The 19,416-nt window shown below is 45.7% G+C and overlaps 2 protein-coding genes across 2 annotated transcripts; both read right to left on the bottom strand.

The window, feature by feature from the left end:
• Window positions 1-1,430: 1,430 nt before the first annotated feature.
• LOC145705682 (uncharacterized) lies at window positions 1,431-1,852 on the bottom strand. The gene is made up of 2 exons (XM_081783170.1): window positions 1,716-1,852; window positions 1,431-1,673 (listed from the first exon to the last, which is right to left on the bottom strand). Exons 1-2 carry the CDS (start codon window positions 1,809-1,811, stop codon window positions 1,431-1,433), a joined length of 339 nt encoding a protein of 112 aa, XP_081639296.1. The 5' UTR covers window positions 1,812-1,852.
• Window positions 1,853-3,107: 1,255 nt separating this feature from the next.
• On the bottom strand, window positions 3,108-19,349 carry LOC145706156 (fibrocystin-L-like). The gene is made up of 6 exons (XM_081783679.1): window positions 19,229-19,349; window positions 4,237-18,833; window positions 3,876-4,179; window positions 3,760-3,829; window positions 3,473-3,712; window positions 3,108-3,430 (listed from the first exon to the last, which is right to left on the bottom strand). The coding sequence occupies exons 1-6, from the start codon at window positions 19,339-19,341 to the stop codon at window positions 3,152-3,154; spliced, it is 15,603 nt and encodes a 5,200-aa protein (XP_081639805.1). The 5' UTR covers window positions 19,342-19,349; the 3' UTR covers window positions 3,108-3,151.
• Between the last annotated feature and the right edge of the window lie 67 nt (window positions 19,350-19,416).

Raw genomic sequence — 19,416 nt, forward strand, 5'->3', positions numbered from 1 at the left:
CCACTTCGCCTCTCCGAGAATATTTTCTTCACTTTTTCTTGAAGATGGAGAATCTTCGCAGTTGTATCCAGGAATGGTACGATGTCCAAGAATATTCTAGAGAAGATCAAGCGAATATAAAGAAAATCCTCGCTGGACAGAGAAAAGGAGATTGGAGGCTGCTGTTTCTCGAGCTCAGAACTGGAGCGATTGTTCTCATTCCTCAGCGGACACAAGAGAAAAGATCGGCGAAGACTCCGCGCTACAACTCTTGAAAATCTTGCCATTCAAGGCGCACCAACTGCCACAATAAAATGCCTCGAGCGCTCCTAAATTGAAAAAAAAATCATTTTTTATTGTCTAAAAACCGACCCGACCCGACCAAAATCCGACCACCGACCGACCAAAAACCGACCAAAAAATAAGGCGACCCGACCCACCAAAGCGACCAGGGATTTCGCCCAATTTCTGGGAGACCGACCAACCCGACCTGGGAAAATGGTGGTCGGTGCCGACCCTAGCTGACGAAGACCTACTGAGGCCGAAACCCGCCCATAAAATAAATTTCAATCATCATTCATGAGAGGTCAACACCGACAATCTATACAACTTTTGCTTTGATTCTCTTTTTTTTTGCTCCCGTTTCTCCAGAATTTTCGTAAGTTCCTCGATTCACGCTTTTGACAGGACATTTTTGCCCCTTCTTTCTCAGCTTTCGCTTTGTCCTCTATTTCCTTCAACTTCGCAAGCGTCTTTTCATGCTTCCTTTGAAAGAAGTCAAGCTGCATTCTCTGATTTTTTATTTTTGTCTTCTGTATTTGGTCCATTTTTGGAACTTAGGCAATTCTAGGGCGGTCTTCAAAAAAATTCTCATGAGAAATATAAAAATAGTGAAATAGATAAATTTCCAGAACTCTTATTCATGCGCAACTCACAAAAAGATATCTGCAAAATTCTCCCTCTGATTTTTTTGCGAATATAGGGTTCCTATTCCACGCTGTCCGGCTTCGGAAAGATCTGGAGAATTTCTCGATCGCTGATTTGAGAAACATTTTTCGATAATTCATGATTCATGAAATAGAAGTTCGAAATTCGGTGGAGCAAAATTGTGAGCTCTGTTGGACTTTCATAACTACCTCAACCTCATTTTATCTACTCAATTTTACAGCATTTTAGGGAAGCAAACATCAGATGAGTTTTGCCGTTAATGAAAGTAAGCGATGCTCAATAGTTGTCCTTTCAAACAAACTTTTAATATGGCATTTGTTTTGTCTCTTCAAGATCTGAATATCTTGTTGAGTAAACAAACGTTATTAATTATTTCTGGTGAAGTCACGTGAATGATTGCAAATTAAAACAAACGACAACGGCATTTTATATCTATTGTTGATTTATTAAATTCAAATAGATAAAAAGTCCCATCTTCAGAGATGAAAGATGAAGAAAAGACATTAGCGGCCAAACCAGAAAGGGGTGGACATGGTGGTTTGATACCAGGTTGTCGTTGCAAATTCTCCAGCGGAGCAGAATGCAAGATATTGATTATTACAGGGATAATCATCGTTGCCATAGAAGCCGATGTCAGCTCTGAAAGCGAACATCCCGCAATTGCCATTGTTATAGACATGGTTGCGCCATGCGCGATACCAAGTCTGATCTGATGGATCAAGACCAACCATGAGTGCTGCCTCCATCTTGGTGAAAAGTTTTCGAGTGAAAATAAAAAATCACCTTACCGTTGCCCAGTCGTTGGGATTTAAACTCCTATCTGGGAAAGTAGCAAGTTCCATGCCTATGCCGAGGCAGTACGCGATTGCTTCAGAGAAGGTCATAGTCGCATCTGATTTACGATAAATTCGTGGTTCTGCAGTTGTTGGTGGTTCAGTTCAGAGCTATAATTTCTGAGCGCACTTGGTCAGGCAAGCTCCTGGTTTCAATGCCAAATTTATTCAAATCAATTAATAAAAGGCTAAAAAGAATCGAGGATACTAACACCGTGATGCTACTTAAAAGAAGTCGAACTTGACTAAATTCGTTTCGAGCTCGGCTTTGCTAAGATAGCTCAACGCAAAAAAGATTCACGCAAAAATTATAACTCTGGTTCTGTTGGCGGCTCCGTTGGCGGCTCAGTTGGAGGCTCCGTTGGAGGATCAGTTGGAGGCTCGGTTGGAGGCTCAGTTGGCGGCTCAGTTGGGGCTATAGGTAGGTTGCACTGGAGTTGTTTAAACTTTTTATTGAAAAGCATCGATCGCTGTCTTTGGATGAGTCGCAAGGTCTTGTTCGGAGAAATTACATTTTCGTTGCAAGTATAAGCCTGGTGATAGCTTATTATAGAAGCGAAGAAATTGTTCAGAGAATGACAGATACTCTCGCTGTCGTAGTAAGGGGGAAGGAACTCGTTTGGGTCCCCCGAACCTGCAAAATCGGTGCATGAATCTTCGACCCGCCCGGGCAGGTAGCTGACTTTGTTGAAAAAGTCTCTTAGTCGATTCGCTTTTTTCACTTCTGGAATATTCATATCGGAATATGTCGCGAGCAGTGCGTCGTAGAGAGCGTTGTAAGCATCGGTGATTTCGGTCCACGCATCCTCGGGAGCTTCCGCAGCAAGTGCACCTGCTGACAAGATCGCCGGTAGGATCTTAATAAAGTTGAGCCCTAAAAAAGAATTATCTCTTTACCCTCATTCTCTTTCGAAAAAACTTTTAGTCGCTCTTTCGTGATTAGTTTTTGAATGAACAAAGCATAAAGTTTCTCGCAAAGAAAGTGCGCCATCGCTTGGTGAACTCGAGAGTTTATCAGAGTTGATAACCCGAAACTGATGTTATGCTTATTGCCATTCATTTACTTTTTTGGACCTTCGTTGTTTTGCTATCACATAAAGTCTGAGCGCACTGTTTGTTATGATTCTCAAAGCTCTTGGTTTCTTTTTCATAAAAACAGACGCCACTTTTTACTTTTAGAGGACTAGCACAAAACAGAAAGCGACCATTCCTTAGAAATCGAGTTCATATTTTGTCTTGATTCAATAAATTGCAGAGACAAAGAAGACGAATATGATTTTTATAATTGGTCATTTTTGGACATAATAGGATTCAAAATTTTGAGAAATTTTAGAAGCGTGTTTTTTTGTTATGAAGCAACTATTTATTTATCAGGAAGAAATCTCGAGCTGTTAATTTGTAATTGTCGGAGTGTTCCAGAAGATCTTCTCCCACAAGACGCAAGGAGTCATCACATCTGGGTAGTCTCCATCTGGAAGAATTGCATTCGCCGCCGTCAGAAGACAGTTCTCGGCGTTGGTGAGCCAGTTGATCTTGTCAAGTCCCATGAAGATGATTTGGACGTCGTCTGAGCCCATATTCTTGACGATTTGGCCCTGTTTTCGCGTCCAAGGAGTGTCCTTGTCCACAGTTTGGGTTAATCGGAAGCTGAAACCGGCGTTGGTGAATTTCTAAAAGTGATTATTTTCCAATTATTTTCGAGAATAAAAAACCTTATCATTTCTGAAATAAGTGATCTTGTGCTCGTAAACTGGCTCTGAATCGACGAAACCGATCTGGACTCGACCGTCGTTGATCGCTCTCAAGAAGTCAACACCACAAACATCCTTGGTGAAAACGACGAAACCGTAGTAGAGATCTGTTCGAGGGTTGACGAGTCTGTTCTTTGCGCGGAACTTCATCGCCAGCATCGCGTCTTCGTCGGAAAGATAGATGTACCGCATGTTTTTGCGCTTTAGAAGAATTTTAGAAACAAATTCTATATTTAATTTTATCATACTCCTTTCCACTCAGGCTTCCACGGTTGCTCAGCTGGGCAATGAGTGTCTCTGTCGAAATCGCATCGGAATCTTAAAGAGGTTTTAAACAGGCTGAAAACTTAGTTTTCTTCCATACTTTCCGTTCGTATTGACACAAGTCTCAAAGCTCTGGCAATTGTTGAGCTCAGCATCGGCGCATTCGTCGACATCAACACAAATTTCACCTCCCGTCGCGTCAAATCCACATTCGAAGCCTGGATCGCAAGTTTTTGTACATGCTCCGCCGCCACCAGTACCAACACAAGTGTAGGTTCCGAGCTGATTCTCGCATTGAGTGTTTTCGCCGCAGACATGATCGCCAGTGTTGCATTCGTTGATGTCGACGCACTCGTCTCTCCAGTTGAGTTTGAAGCCTTCGCCGCAAGCGCATTCATAAGAACCTTAAGAAAAGAGTCAGTTTTGCTTCATACAGCTCTTTTTTCCGAATTAAATCTCACCCGGCGTGTTAGTGCATTCTTGGTTTTCTCCATCGCAAGGATTGTTGACACACTCGTCGATATCTCGGCATTGCTTCGAATTAATGCTCTCGTAGCCAGAATTGCACTGACAAGAGAATGTTCCAAGCTCGTTCACGCAGATTGAAATAGCATCGTCACACCAGTCCGTTTCGTCCATGCACTCGTCATCATCCTCGCAAGTGTAGCCGTCTCCAGAGAAGCCGGTGTTACAGGCGCATGTGTATCCGACGGGAGCATCGACGCAAGTTGCATATTCGGAGCACTCATGAGTTTCGTCTGTACATTCATCAACGAATTCAATGCAGACGAAGCCGTTACCAGTGAAGCCATCATTACACTCGCAAGTGTAACTTCCTTCTGTATCGGTACAGGAAGCGTTCGGGTCACAATTATGAAGAGCGCTCAAGCACTCATCAATATTCGTGACAGAAATCGACTCGGAAATAATCTGACTGATTCCGAGTGCTTCGACATCTTCGCCGGCCGCATAGCAAACATAGAATCTGACTGCGGCGTTTTTCTGGATTTCCTTGAATTGAAGATTGTCAAATTTGGCGACGCCGTTTACGAACGGAACTTCAATTTCACCAAGAAGCTCTTGCGTGGCAGTTCCATTGACTGGGGCGGCGCAAACTCTCCAAGGATCAGTTGGTGTAAGAATATCTCCAGTCATCAGATTGCCAGCGCTGTCGTACATGATCACCATCGCGCTGAATGGTCGTCGTTGAACAACAGTTTCTGGTGGCGGCATATCAAAAGCGAGATCTGAAGGAACATCAGCGGTCACATCGAAAGAGATCGTTTGAACATCGGCGACAGCGATATCAGCTTCGCCAGTGTATGTGAGTGCGATGCTGAAACTGAATCGACCGGCTTCCGCGAATTCGAGGTAGTCGAAATTGGCGATTCCATTTCCAGGAACGAAATACGTCTCCGTATTCTTCAATAAGGTATCAGGAGAAGAAGAGATTGTGATTCTCATCGGATCGCCCATGTAACCAACTTCAGTCATTGACTCATGATTAGCGTCAAGCATGGCAACTCTGATTGGATATCGCATTCTGCTTCCGACAAAGACTTTTTGGGGAATCTGTTGGACGACGACCATCGTTGTTGGAACTTGATCGTAGCTGACGGCTTTTGTCGTTCGATCCATTGTTTCCTGGAGAATGGCCTGTTCTTCGATGTTGGTAGAGTTGATGATTTCAGTTTTGTTGTTGAGCTCAGCAGTCTCGACAATCAAGTCTTGAAGGGCCGTTCCTTCCGTGAGATCTGGATCGATTCCAAGCTGAGCAAGAACAGTTTGTGAGTCTCCTTCGGTGCCCTTTTCATACCAAGCTGGTGTCTCACCACTCAAAGCTTGCGCAGTAAGAGTAGTAGCGACAATGTTCAATTCAGAACCAGATGCTTGGGAAATGTCAGCCTCAAGTCGACCCTCCATCTGAGCAGCAACGAGTCTGTTTCCGACGTTCTTGTTATTAATTGCTGAACTTGTTGTAAAGACGGCTCTTGAGAAACCTCCATTCGAAACCGAGTCTTCTTCATCTGATCCAAATTCATTGGAGAACTCAATTTTCACTCGAGTGACCTCATTATTTTCTGGAAGCTGGCCAGTAACAGTTGTGCTTTCATGAGTCCAGGTTCGGGCAGGATTAGTTTCTCTGACAACTTCGACGATCTTGACTTGGCTTGGATCAAGACCGAGCATGGCAGCAAGAAGGTAAGGAAGGTCAGAGCTAGCGTAAAACTCTTCAATAGTCAGTTCCGTGGTGATATCAAGAGTGAGAATGATCGAGTTAGCGATTCGAACTTCGAGCTGATCGCCGCCTCCAAGAGTAAAGTAGAGCATTTGCTCAGCTCGATCGAAGTAGTTAGATCCAGAAGGCTCATCAAGGGTTGGGATCATCGAGGGATGTGGGAATCGCCAAGTGTCATTAGCGAAGTCGTATTGATTTGAGTAGATGATGTTGTCACCATTCAAAAAGACATCCTGACGATTTTGACGCATAGTGTGCATCTTGATTCCGATCTTGCAAGTAGCTGGAAGTTGCTGAAGAGAGAATCGCACCTTTGTCGGCATTGTTCCGGTTGTATGGAAATCGTATGTTTCGCCGCAGTTGACCAAGAAATAGTTCATCGTGGCTCGAAGAGAACAGGCATAACCAGCGCAGCAAGAATGATCCGCTGGACCGTTTCCTAAGTCGAGGAAACCAGAGTCAGAGCGAATTCCAATAGGAGCAATTCGTCTCACTTCAGTGTCGAAATCCATGGACTCGAAGTTAAGGAATCCACGAGTAGCGCCAGTACAGACGTATGCATTGTAAGAAGTCTCGTATTCACAAGAATCCGGTCGAGGAGCACCTCGGGACGGAGCGTAAACGTAAGGATCTTCCACATTTCCGTCAATATCTGTGAGCATAGAAGTCGGAATTCGATAATCACCCAGGCCGAATCTTTGATCAACATTGTCCGACCAGGGGAAGCCTGTTACTCCTTCCCAGTGATATTCAGACTGCGAGATGATCGCGACTTCCTGACCAGTTGGTGCATCATTTGTCAGGCTTCCATCGATGTCCTTGATAAATCTTCGTCGAGCACCGTCACATGGCATATCTACACACTCATCAAGGCTGACCTTGCCAACTGAAGGGCGATGGAAATAGACAAGGTTTGCCTTTGTTGACGTGACTTTTGTTGTGTCTCTCACTTCAACCATGGGCGCATGATCAGTCAAAGCTCGAGTAGTACTGAAAATAATATGGCTTCGCGCATTTCCGCAAACTTGGTTCCTGTAATTGATGAAGGTATTTGAGTTGACGCAGGAGCGGCCGGCAAGCGTTGTGTATCCAGTCTGTTGATCGAGTGGTTTCTTCGGCCACTTGTTGACCTTGTTCTGGAAATATGGCGTTTTGATGGCTGTTGTTCCGCTTCTTGGATTGAATCGCGAGCGAGACATGGAAGTCATTCCGGAAGTAACGACAAGAGCATTGTTACGTTTACCGAAATCAGAGCAAGCGAAAGAATCGGAGAAAGCAGTGAAGATGTTTCCATCAATCGAGACTTTCTGGTTTCCGTGAACGTGATCAAGTGGGTCTCCGTTTCCGATCATGACATTTTGAATTCCGACAACAGAGTCAGTCACAATGTTGTTTTTGATGAGAACGTCTGATCCTATAGCCTGGGTGTAGAAAGCGTAGTCCATTATCTTCCAGAAATTGAAGTTTGAGTATTCCATGCATGGGCGTCCTTGAACCTTGATTATGGCAGCGCCAAACATGCAAGTGTGTCCGGTGTTTTCAATTGTTGGTGGCGACTCAACAGAGACACTGTCTGCGCAAACATCGTTAGAAGAACAAGCCTTTCCATGAGATTTGTAGCAGTAACCCTCAACACCGGAAACCCGGTTATTCAAAACAACAGCTGTCTTCGTTCCGATAGTGCTGATACCAGCTGGCAAATTGCTCTGCTCTGTATCTCCATTTTGAGGAATTGCGATCTCGAAATTGTTTTGATAAAGAACTCGATATTGGCAGAATACAACAGTGTTGTCAATAATTTGAGTGTTTTCTCCGAGATCTTCAATTGCGTCGGCGACAATGTCAAAGAAAACGTTTCCTTCAACTTGAACTCCGTCGCAGCCAGCACCAGTGACGATGCCACCATTGTATGAATGATGGAAAGCCGAGTTGGTGACAAAAGATCGTCGACTATCACTCGAGTCCTGGAGACCGATGTAGTAGAAGGCAAGTGGAACCCGAAGATCATCAGGTTTAGTGTGTCCAAATTGACCCATGTTAACAAACTCGACGTCGCTGACTTGTGCCCAGCCGGATCTGAAAGTAGAGGACTCCGTAACATCCATAGAGACAACGCGGCCACCAAAGAAGTCACTTGACTCAGAAGCCCCGGAAATTTTGACGTTTCGTGTCAGAACAACGACTTCCGCAGCAAACTCAGTATTTCCAAGGTGGTCAAATTGAGCTGGTGGGTCAAATGTGACGACGGAACCACTGATTCCGGTAACAACGACATACTCAGCTTCTCTCATATCAAACGATGTTGGAGCGATTCCAAGCTCATCGCCGAGTTGGAGTGAGCTTGCATCATCAACAAGAGTCAATTGATTATCTCCAGCGACAAGATCTGCTGCAAGCTGAGAGCTGCGGAGAGCTCGTGGGCATCCAAACAACTGAAGTCCTCCGAGATTTCCAATTGCTTTGCTTCCAATTGGCACTGCGCCGTTGGGAGCGCCGAATTCAGCACCAAACTCATTTCCGAGAAGATTGATAGTCACTGAAGTGTCGCAAATTGGGCTCTCTTCGGATCCGACGAAGAAGTTTCCGTTTTCAACTGCGATGAGATTTCGAGTTGCTGACGAGCTTCCCATGCCGGTATTGATCAAAATTACTCGAGCGTTGATTGTAACATCTGTTTCATTTGACACTCGAAGAGTCCCTTCAATGAAAAGGATATCAACAGTGATATCAATATCAAGTGTAACGTCCTTATCGTTGGCAATGGTGACATTGGCGCCATCCGAAGGAACAACACCGTCGTCCCAACAAGCGAGATCGCTCCAATTGCAATAATCAGAAATTGTTGGAGGCGTTGTTGGTGGAGGCTCTGTGGGAGGAACGCATCCAGGCCAGAAACACTTGTAAACTGAGATCTGGAAATTCAGATCATAAAACTTGTTGGAGTAGTCGCCTCGCATAGCACCGAAAGTTAATGAATTGTCAATTGGGCTAATGTAATAGTCTAATGGGCTTCCAGTTCGATCAAAGATTCCGTCCTCCTTTGGAACACCGACGAAGTCTTCATAAATGTCTCCCAAATCGGAAGCATTAGCGTGAACTCCTCGTTTTCCACCAGTGATTTCAGCGTAATCAGTTGATTGGTAGAATGGGTGGCGAATGGTGACCATCTTGTCCTTTCCAATATCGTAAAGTTGACCATTGTAGGTGATGTTTGTTATATGCTCATGATCAACCCAAGAAATATCGTGGTGTTCACCAGAGAGCAACAGTCCCATGTAGCCGAAACCAGAAGTCGAGCGAGATTTTCGGAAAGGCACAAATGATTGTCCCCATCTGTTTTCGATGATCATCGAGAATCCTCGGAGAGAGTCTGGAAGAACTTTGTTGACCGCGTATCGGTTGTATTCAATAGAGTTGCAGATCATTGCAGGGAATTCAACTGAAAATTCTGGAGCATCAAAGCACATAGATGGCGGGAACAGGTCAGATTGAGGAACAACGGAATAGCCAGGAGCACCCATTCCAGTCAAAGAACCATCCATGTCAACCAGAATCGTTTCGTGCTCCCAATCGGCAGCGAATTTTCTCGGCGAATTAAACCATTGGACATTTGACCATTGCGAAGTTCGACCACAATCAAATGGATAAGAACTGTAACAGGCGTCGATTGCACTACACCAGCCAGGCTCGACATTTTCGTCATCCTCGTAAGACACGTCATAGTTGAAGAATTTGATGCCATCGACTGTCATCTGACCATCCGGCTTCCATGGAGTTTCAACACCAAATCTTGTGCAAAGAGAAAGCTCTGGCACAGTTGCATCAATGTATCCGATTGTTTTACTGTCAACGATTCCAGTAAAGTATTCATCAAACATGCCTCCATCTCTCAATGATTGTGTCTCTAAAACAGAAAGACCTCCGAGTTGATTATTCGCCACGGTGAAATCCTTGACTTTAACATTGTCTCCAACAAGAGCGAGTTCCATTCCTCGCTTGCAGTTCCAAAATGTTCCCTTTTCGAAAATCGCCTCTCCTGGTGGCCAAGTCTCCTGGCAATCCATAGTTGATGGTGCGTAGGCGACGTTCTCTTCAGTTGTGAAAACCCAGAAGCCGTAGAGACCGATGTCATGGCCTGTGTTGTTGTACCATTTCTTGACGGAAGTGAAGTTGGGGCAGTGCGAGCGGACAATTGGTGGGCAATCTGCATTAGCATGTCCAGAAACTGATGGTGCATTGACCCAGTATCCCATTTGAGCAGAACCAGCGACACGATTGTGTTGAATTGTATTGAACGTATTTGTGATCCAGAAACCAGTTGCTTTCTGATCTGTGTTTAGAAGTGATTGAGCAGGTTTGACCATCATGGCAAGATTGTACTGAATGAGAAGATCTTCTTCAACAGCGTCTTCAATAAAGAAATTATGCCCCTTGCATCGGAAAGCGACATTCCATTCGATGGTCGCATTCCAAACTCCGTGCATCGTGATAGCTCGGTTGAAAGTATCGTGAATCGAGTTTGATGAGATGTAACTGTCTGGCTGATTTCCTGAATTGTGGAAATGAAGAGCGTATCGCCCGAGTTGGGCGCCTTGACCGGCGTGGAAGACTTCAATGTTTCTGATTCTTCCTCGAACGATGTAATGCATGATCAAATGTGAGCCAAATTCATCGGAACCGACTTCATCACCCCATTTATTCTGGAAACAGGTCTGAACTGCGCTTTCAGCCGCTTCTTGCGTCTCGGTACATTCTGGAAGCTCTTCATACCAGTCCATATTTCGGTTGCCGTAGAGTCGAACATTTCTTGTAAGAAGAGCGACTTCAGCAGTGACTTCGAGCTCGTCGCCATCCCATGTAGACAGATGGTAAATATGCCGGTGCTCAAGTGGTTCAGTAAGCGTCACCACATTGCCCGAAACAGATTGAATAACCTTTCGCTCAGTCTGTTTCATTGAAAGCCGTCCACCAGTAGTAGCAATAGCGACTTCATCACCAGCTTGCCAGTTCGAAGCAGCACCGTCGGCGGTCTCCACGACATCCTTGAGAACGAGCTCGGAATCACCAGCATTGGCAGTTTGTGAAAGAACGGAATAGGATTTGCCGATCGGGCAGCCATGCAAATCGAGAGTACCAGATCGAACAGCGAAAACTTTAGCGCCATAGATTGGAAGTTTGACGCTTCTTGAGTGACCAAAGAGCTCAATATCAGCAGTCATTCTGTTTCCTGCAGCGTCGAGGCAGAATGGATCCTCCTCGGTTCCAAGTTCAAATCGACCCTCGTCAGTGATCAAAACGTATTGAGCTCGAAGTTTGATGCCACTTGATCGGTTCCAAAGAAGAGTTCCTCCTTGGATCAAGAGAACTGAAAGAAGAGGAGTAGATTCATCAAGAAGAACAGTAACTCCAGCTGGAATAACAGCGATGTCGTAATCGACAGGCTTGTTTTCGCATGGCGACTCGGTGCAGCCCCAGGTGAAAATTGAACTCCATCTGTCAATATACCAGAAATCACCGGTGAATGAAGCGGGAGCATTTGGATCTCTTGCAGCAAAGCCAGATGAGGTCAGTTCAACGATGACAGCTTCCTTTGTGGATGTTGGATGGGAGTTTGTTTCGCAGACAATTACTGTTGAGCTCTCACTGATAATGTCGCAAGTGCTTTGGCCGATCGTCACAGTTTGCCCAAGGGGAACGAAACCTGAGCCAGAAATTGTGATTCTCGTTCCTCCCATGCTTCCGCCAAGAGCTGGAGAGATATCGCTGATAATAGCAGTGTCAGAAAGTTGGTAGGTGAATCCGAAGCTGGCGATTCGAGACGAACTGTGCGGCGATCCATCAGCGTTGTAGAATTGATAAGTGCAGACAAATGAGTCGTGCTCTCGAACACCGATATTTGGAGTTCGGCAGATGGCAGTCTCAAAGTCGGGGAACTCGCAATCATACAGTGGCTCCTCACAAAGGCGGCCATCGAAAGTTTCGGCTCCGAGACCGGATCCGATAAGAGTGACAAGAACACCGCCTCCATAAGAACCAGATGAGGGTGAAATTGAAGTTACGTCAAAGTTCATTGTGAAGACTTTGTCGACTCCGTCGTTGATCGTTGCGTATCCGACTTCGGGGAAAAAGACAGTAAGTGAGTAGTCACCGTCACCCTGTGGTCCGACAATGCAGTCAATAGTGCCTCCAACAGCGCTGCAAGAGGAAATAGCACAGGGAGCATTTCCGATGTAGACCTCAGCGCCAGTACAGGTTCCGTCTTCAGTTCCGTTGAGAGTGATAGACAGAACATCTCCAATAGAGAATCGATTGCTAGAGACAGCGGAAACACCTGGAGTCAGTGTCCAATCATGATGGTATCTGTTGCTAACGGAGTCCCACCAGTAGACCATTTCTTCTTCATCTCCATCACCGTTGTCGTATTCAAAGTTGATTCGGACATCAGCTCTTTCTCCAGTTCCAGAAATCTCACCGATCATTGGTGCAGTGACAATTTCTATTTGGTTATCAGAAATCTTTTCAATCGTACAATAGCCTTCAAGCCGCTCATCTTCTCGTTCACAGAGATTTCTTCCCCAACGACTGATTCGAAGATTGTGGTGTTCAGGGAAATCACCATAAATCGTCGTTGTTGTCATTCGGATCTTGTGACCGCCGAAATGCGACCCTTCGTTGTATTGCATGGAAGTGATGAAGATTGATGGGTACTCCCGGCCGTAAGTGATCTTTCCGTAATTATCAGACTCGAGCCAGACATCGTATTTCTGCGATGTGTATCCAGTTGCTGTCCATTGGGATCGGAAGCAAGCTTTTCCTTCGCAAAGCTCAAGATAAGTGTTTGTCAGCTCAATTTGAGATCCGTCAGAGACACCCTTCATAAATGCTCGAAGATTATCAGGAGATGTGGGGAACTGATAGCTGACATCAAGGGAGAAAGTGTTTGTTTGATGCGCAAACTCATTGACGTCATCTTCGACGGCAAGCTGTGTGAAATCAAAAGAGAAATCTGTCTTCAAGGTGTAGGACCCTCCAAGAGAACCAGCAAGAGTGATGAAAACATTTTCATTTTCTGGCTCTTTCTCGTGCCACGTGACGCCGATTCCAGCAGAGCTTCCGGGTTTTCCAGGAGCAGAAACGCAAACAATCTGCGTCTTTGTGTGAGTAAGAATTTCGCTGCAGCAAGAAACTTTGGTGTAAGTGTAACGATCGAATTTCAATCCATCACCAGTAATTGTAACGAGAGCTCCTCCTTCATTCGAACCGATTCGAGGCGAGACAGAGTCAATCGAGGGACTCACAGTAAACTTCTCGACTTGATCAGAATTGATGAGAACGTTTCCTCGGCCAAACTCAGAAACTTCAATTTGAAGATCTTCTCCGAATGGCCAGTTTGCTTTTGGAGCGGGCATCGATGCAACAACTTGAGTGGCGGAAACGCTCTCGACGGTGAATTTAATTTCACCGTAAGCGGATCTGCCAACGACGTTGAAAGCACCGGGGCAATCAGTTTGATCAGCAAAGTCATCAGAAGTGATAGTCAGAGTTTGCCCGTCGAATTCGACTGAGGATGCTTTGGGAGTAAGATCGTAAGAGTAAGTATGAGTCGTACAAGCGGTGCAATTAGCAGCGACAGTCTCTGAACTTGCAATAGAGACGGAACCTCCATCAGTCGCACAGTCGGTAGATCCGGTCCACTTTCGCCATCCTCGAACCATCAGAGGGTTGGTATTTGCTTTGTATCCAGCAAGGGAGAGAACAACTTCCTCTTCGTAATTCAAAGGAGGAAGAACTTCGATCTGGCCATTTGCGAAGATCGAATATCCATCCATGTATCCAGAAGTGTAGAAGTAAGTGCCAGGTGCAGCAGTGACAATTGTCTCGACGGTTCCTGCTTCGCCAGAGACGATGTTTGAAACAATGTCGTCTGAGAGTTTTTCTTCATTATTCAAAGAGTCCGTCGTTCCGATCTGAACAGTGAACTCTTCGTTTGAAATCCAGCTCCAAGTGATTCGGTCATTTGCCCGGACAGTCAATTTCTGTGGGAACCAGGAAGATCCAGTCAAGATAACCTGATGAGTTTCGTAGCGGCCACGAGTTTTACAGGTGACTTCTTGCCATGTGGTCGATTCAACATCGCAAGGAATGCCTCCAACATGAACTTGAACCTCTTCTGAATTGGTTCCGAAGCCACGTCCGTTGATCGTTAGAATTCTTCCTCCAGCAGTTGATGAATGAGTTGGAGTGATGCTGTCGATTGTCAATCTGTAACTGATGAGAATGGTTGATGTCCAGCCGAGGTAAATGGTTTCTCCGTCGACCTTTTTAAACAAACAGATTTTGACTTCAAAGTCGGTCTTCGCATCAGAGGGAGCATTAACGTAAGCGAATCCGTTGTTCGCGAAGTTGAGAGTGGCAATCCACTCGCCGTCGAAGAAAATGTCTCCGGACTCGACGTCCGCTGGTGCGCTCGAGAGTGAGAAAGCGATTTCTTGATTTCCCTTGACTGACCAATCGATTCGATCGGAAGTGAGGTCGTATGATGCACCCGAGTAGGCAAAAGAGCCGAGAACGACGCCGTTTTCAAAAGCAATGTCGACAGCTGCATCGGTTGTTTCAATTGTAGGAGAAAGGCAAACAATCTCATCAGCAGAGACACTGATGATTTTAGACTCGACTCCATCGAAAAATGGAACTTGTTCGCCGATTCCGACGCCTTTTCCAGAAATTGTGACCATGTTTCCACCATAAGCGGGACCAACAGATGGAGAGACACTGACACCAGCGGCTGGCGGATTCACGAGAATGCTCAAGTCGCCACTGTTCAAAAGTGCGCCGAATTCGGTGTACGCGGTGATTGGATGAGAGCCATAAGGAAGAGACTGGAAGAAAATCTCCACGGAGGTTTCACTTGTCTGGACGAATCTGCACTGAGTATCGGCATAGCAATATTCACCAAAAACATCGCCGATTTTCATGTAAGCAATCGTTCCAACAGGCGCGTCAAAATTGACAACGAAGCTAGCTTCCCCTGACGCAGGAGTGTTCACTTGAGCTGCACTTGTTGACGCAATATCAGCGGGCGCATCAAGATACGAAAATGAGCATTCTTGATCGTCAGTGTTGCAGACAGCGGAAATGCCATTTCGTGTCACGACAACTTGGGGCTCATCATGAACAGTGCGCAAAAAGGCACCGGGGATTTCTTTGATCCAGATACCGCCAGATCGAACGTCAACGGTTTCAACATGAAGTTCGACACCAGTCAAGTTGATATTTTGAACTTCGATTGGAGCAAAGTCGCCAGGGACGGCCCACCAGAGCTGCAAAGTGTAACCATCATTGCAATTACCATTCGACTCAGCGTTGACCATCGCGACATCACCGTGAAGCTTTTTGAGCTCGGAAGTGAGGACATCATTGATGTCGGGTGCTTGAATGTCGATTTCTGGAGTAGTTTGTCCGAGATACGAAAGTCGAAAGAATCCTTGAACACCTGGACTGACGGGCTGGTGCTCGTGGACCTGGATTTGAAGCTCGGCGCCCCATTGATTCGTCAGCGTGTAGAGTTTTCCAGTTGTTTCTTCATTGAAATTGTTGAAAACAATAACATCTTCGACAGTTACGGCTGTATTGGCTCCGCCGATGACTTCGAAGTCTGGAATATCAATTCCACAAAGAGTGTCTTTCAATCGAGCAATCATTGCATTTTCATTTACTTTCATGTCGATATTTCCTACAGGCGTGTTTGGTCTAATTGGAACATCGCTTCTGAAGACTTCATAATCATCTGAAGCCACGCCGAATCCGAGTTCGTCAAAATAGCCCCACCGATTACGGAAATATAGCCGTCTCAAGTACACATGTTCAACAAAATCGGGGTTTTGGTTGCTCGTCAAATCAGTGTTGGCCAAAATCAAAGCTCTCAAGTCAATACACATGTGGACCCAGCTTGTTCTTGACTCCATATTTATTTCTTGTGGTGACAAAGACATTTCAAGGAAGCTCAAATTGTCAATAATTTCCCCGAAGGTTTCAGAAGATCCGTTCGCCATGTATCCGACTTCAAGGAACATTCTTGTATTATGACTGTTTTCGTCGAGCTCGCCCTTGTGCGCGAAGCAGAAATGAGGAACAAGATCAATGTGGACAGGTTCGGCTGCCGGAAGCCATTCACTCTCGCCGATGGCGAAAAATTCACGCCACTTGGCGTAGTAAGACTTTTGGCCGCAGAAACTCTCGACGTTTGTTTTACCATAAGGAAATCGCCACTGAGTGGAAGAATCTTCATTCGATGGCATGTAGAATGGCTCGAACGATCCAAGAGTCTCGCATTGAGAAGAAATGAGAGTTTTTGTCAGAGCACCGTCATTTTCCTTGTGTTCATTCCAAGTGCCAAGAGGAGTCGTCTTGCTCTGGCCATTTGAATTAGCCCATCGAAGACCAAACTTAACTCGATCGGGGTCACCGGAAACAATGGCGACCTTGATATTTTCTTCCTGACTTGAAGAAAGAATGTCGACTTCTTGAACTTCCTGGACAACCTGAAGCTGGTCGTTTTGAGCGACGTAGCTATCATATTCTCTTGGCGCTGGTACGGGATCATGTTGGTAGTTGATTTCAGGATCCGGGCCATGGAAAATGAAGCTCAGTTTGTTGTAAGAACGGCCAGAATGCTCGACAAAATTATCGTTGAAGATATAAGATTTGTCAGCCTCGAGGAACATTCTTGGGGAGGCAGACTCGCCTCTATGCGGTCCAGCCGAATGAGGATTAAATGTACGGATATTGCTAAAAAGGTGCTCTTGCGTGTCAGGGTGGTTTCCACCGTCGGTGTTCATCCACATAGAGCCGACGTCATCGCAGAATTTGTAAAGCGTGTAGTAACCGGTAATCGGGGGCGAGAAAGCTCCAGTCATTTGGCCAAAGAACCAATCGGATCGTTCGTGGTAACGTTTTCCCCACCATGGTGCGTCCCATTCCTGGTAGAAATCCTTTGAATTGTGGGCTTTGTAAAGTCTTCGCGAGAATTTTGTTCTTTCCTCTGCTCCAAACTCCCACCACTCATGTTCTTCTCGAAGATCCCACCCATCGGCTCCATATCGAAACTGGTCAGTATCCATTGTCCACTCAAATGCAGTGGTGATTTCCAAATCAGCACCGGCACCTCCAATATGCTTCGCACCCTCTGCGATAGCGACACTCGCTCTTGTATCGCAAACAATCGTGCGAGGACTCGCCGAGACGATATCGCATGGAACACCACCGACGGTCACTTCGGCCTTCTCAGCACCGACATTTGGCCCAGCGAGACCACGACCAGTGATTGTCACTCGCGTTCCTCCTTCGTGATAGCCAGAAGTTGGGGTAATCGAATGAATCGAAGGAGCGAGGGTGAATGATCGAACTTCTCCGTCGCTGTCGAAAAATTTGGATTCTTGCGAAAGTGAAGTGTAGCCTCGGCCATGATTCTTTACTCCAAGAGTCACGTGACCAACATAGTCGGTCTCAACTCGGCAAGAGAAGTAAAAGCTATTGTGATAGCCGTGATTTCCAATCTCGATCGGGTCGAATCGGTAGACTTCACTGTTCTCCTCGTCTTCGTACGCCAAGTGGCACTGGCCAACGACCTCGTTATTATTGATCAAAAAATCAACGCTTTCAAGATATTCTAGTGTTTCGGTGTCATAATCCATCGAGGGAACATCATCTCGGTTCGCCGGGTTCCAGTGAAACTTTGTCGCGCCCTCATCGCAGAAAAACCTAAAGCTGGTACTGTTCATGCTGCATCCATTCGATCCCTCGTCAGCTCGACAAACTGCATACTCCCGGGTGAATTCGTCAAAGTAGGTCGAGTCAAGAATCGCACCAGTTTCATCATTACGAGCTTCCATCGCAAGCGGAGCGAAACAGATCTGGGTGGTGTTCTTTTTGCGCCAAACGTCGCCCCAGAAGAATTCCTGACCAGGAGTTTGCCCACTGTGCTCGCTTTCCCACTCGTAAACGAGATCCGATCCAAATTCTTCGAAAGAAAACCACTCGGTCCATCGTGGCTGTCCGACAGCTCGCATGCTGTCAACATTCTGTCGGATGTAATCGGCGGACCACTCGTAGGTGCCAACTTTGCACATCCAATCGCATTTTTTACATCCGCAGTGCCAATTTGCCGCGTTGCCATTGATGAAAACAGCAGTTCGGTATTGACCGTAGTGAGGAAGACGGTCAAACACCTCGCAGAAAATCTGAGTTGGATTGTGGTAGTGAGCTATGGGAATGCACTCGGCGACAGGGGACCAGGAGCCGGATTCTCTTGATTCAAGGAAGACCTTGATATCGCTGTTTCCTTCACGGCCTTCTTCTCCGAAAGAGTCCAGCTTTGATCCAAAGTTTTCTCCCTCGATCGTTAGCGTGAAGCCTCCGTTGATAGAGACATCCCCGTTCAGCACATCGTAGACAACCGGCCAGCCAGGAGTATCATTCCAGCCTGATCCACGAGCCTTCGAAGACGATTCGCTCTGCTTTTGCGGTGGCTCCCGATAATCTGGATTCCGTCGTCCGGATTCGACTCGAGATCGCGGTCGGCTTTCTCCATTGAAACTTCGAGGAATCGGGTCGATTTCTGGTGCTTTGATTCGGAAAGAACAGGCATCAAGTTGGCATTCCTCATTATTCAAAAAGAGAGTGTGCCTTCCGTCGTCAAGCTTTGCTCGACAGACGATGTTGGTCGATGATTCCTCTTCGATCAAGCACGGCGTAAAATGTCCTCCATGACATTTGAACTGGAGATCGAGGTTTTCTTCGTCAGCAAAATTTCCGCCAAAACTGAATTTCAAATTTCAGTTTCATAATTTAAGGACCACCCCCGTCAACAATTTTCGAAAAATCTATTTTCGGAATTTTTAAATTTTGACCCCGGAAATGGATTCTTTAGGTCAAAAAACGATTTTGAGGCTGCATTTTTGGGGGTCTATCTGAGATAGACTATCTCGACTCCTTCACCCTCGAAATTGCGCTTGAAAATTGGATTTTTGACGAAAAAAATTTTTATCAAAAATTATATTTCCAGAAGCCAAAATATGGCTGTTTTGAGATTTTCGATTTTTTGAGGAAAATTGTTGACGGGGGGGGGGGTGTCCTTAAATTTAATTTTATTCTTGTTAATTTTTCGAGAAAAGCTAATTTGGGTTCCTAATGTTGATAATACATAATTTATTTACCTGAAAATAGTGTTTCCAGCTTCATCACCGCCGACAGCCGAAGCCGACTTGACGGGATAGTCTGCCCTTGCTGCGCCAAGCAGCAGGGTCAGAATAAAGTCTCTCTTTTTCATTGCTGCGGGAGCATGAAAATGGATGATTCTCCTGACAAAAATCAGCGTTTTTATAAGCGAGATAGTCGGAGATGC

The sequence above is a fragment of the Oikopleura dioica genome, chromosome PAR (assembly GCF_907165135.1).
Source record: "Oikopleura dioica chromosome PAR, OKI2018_I68_1.0, whole genome shotgun sequence".
NCBI lineage: Eukaryota > Metazoa > Chordata > Appendicularia > Copelata > Oikopleuridae > Oikopleura > Oikopleura dioica.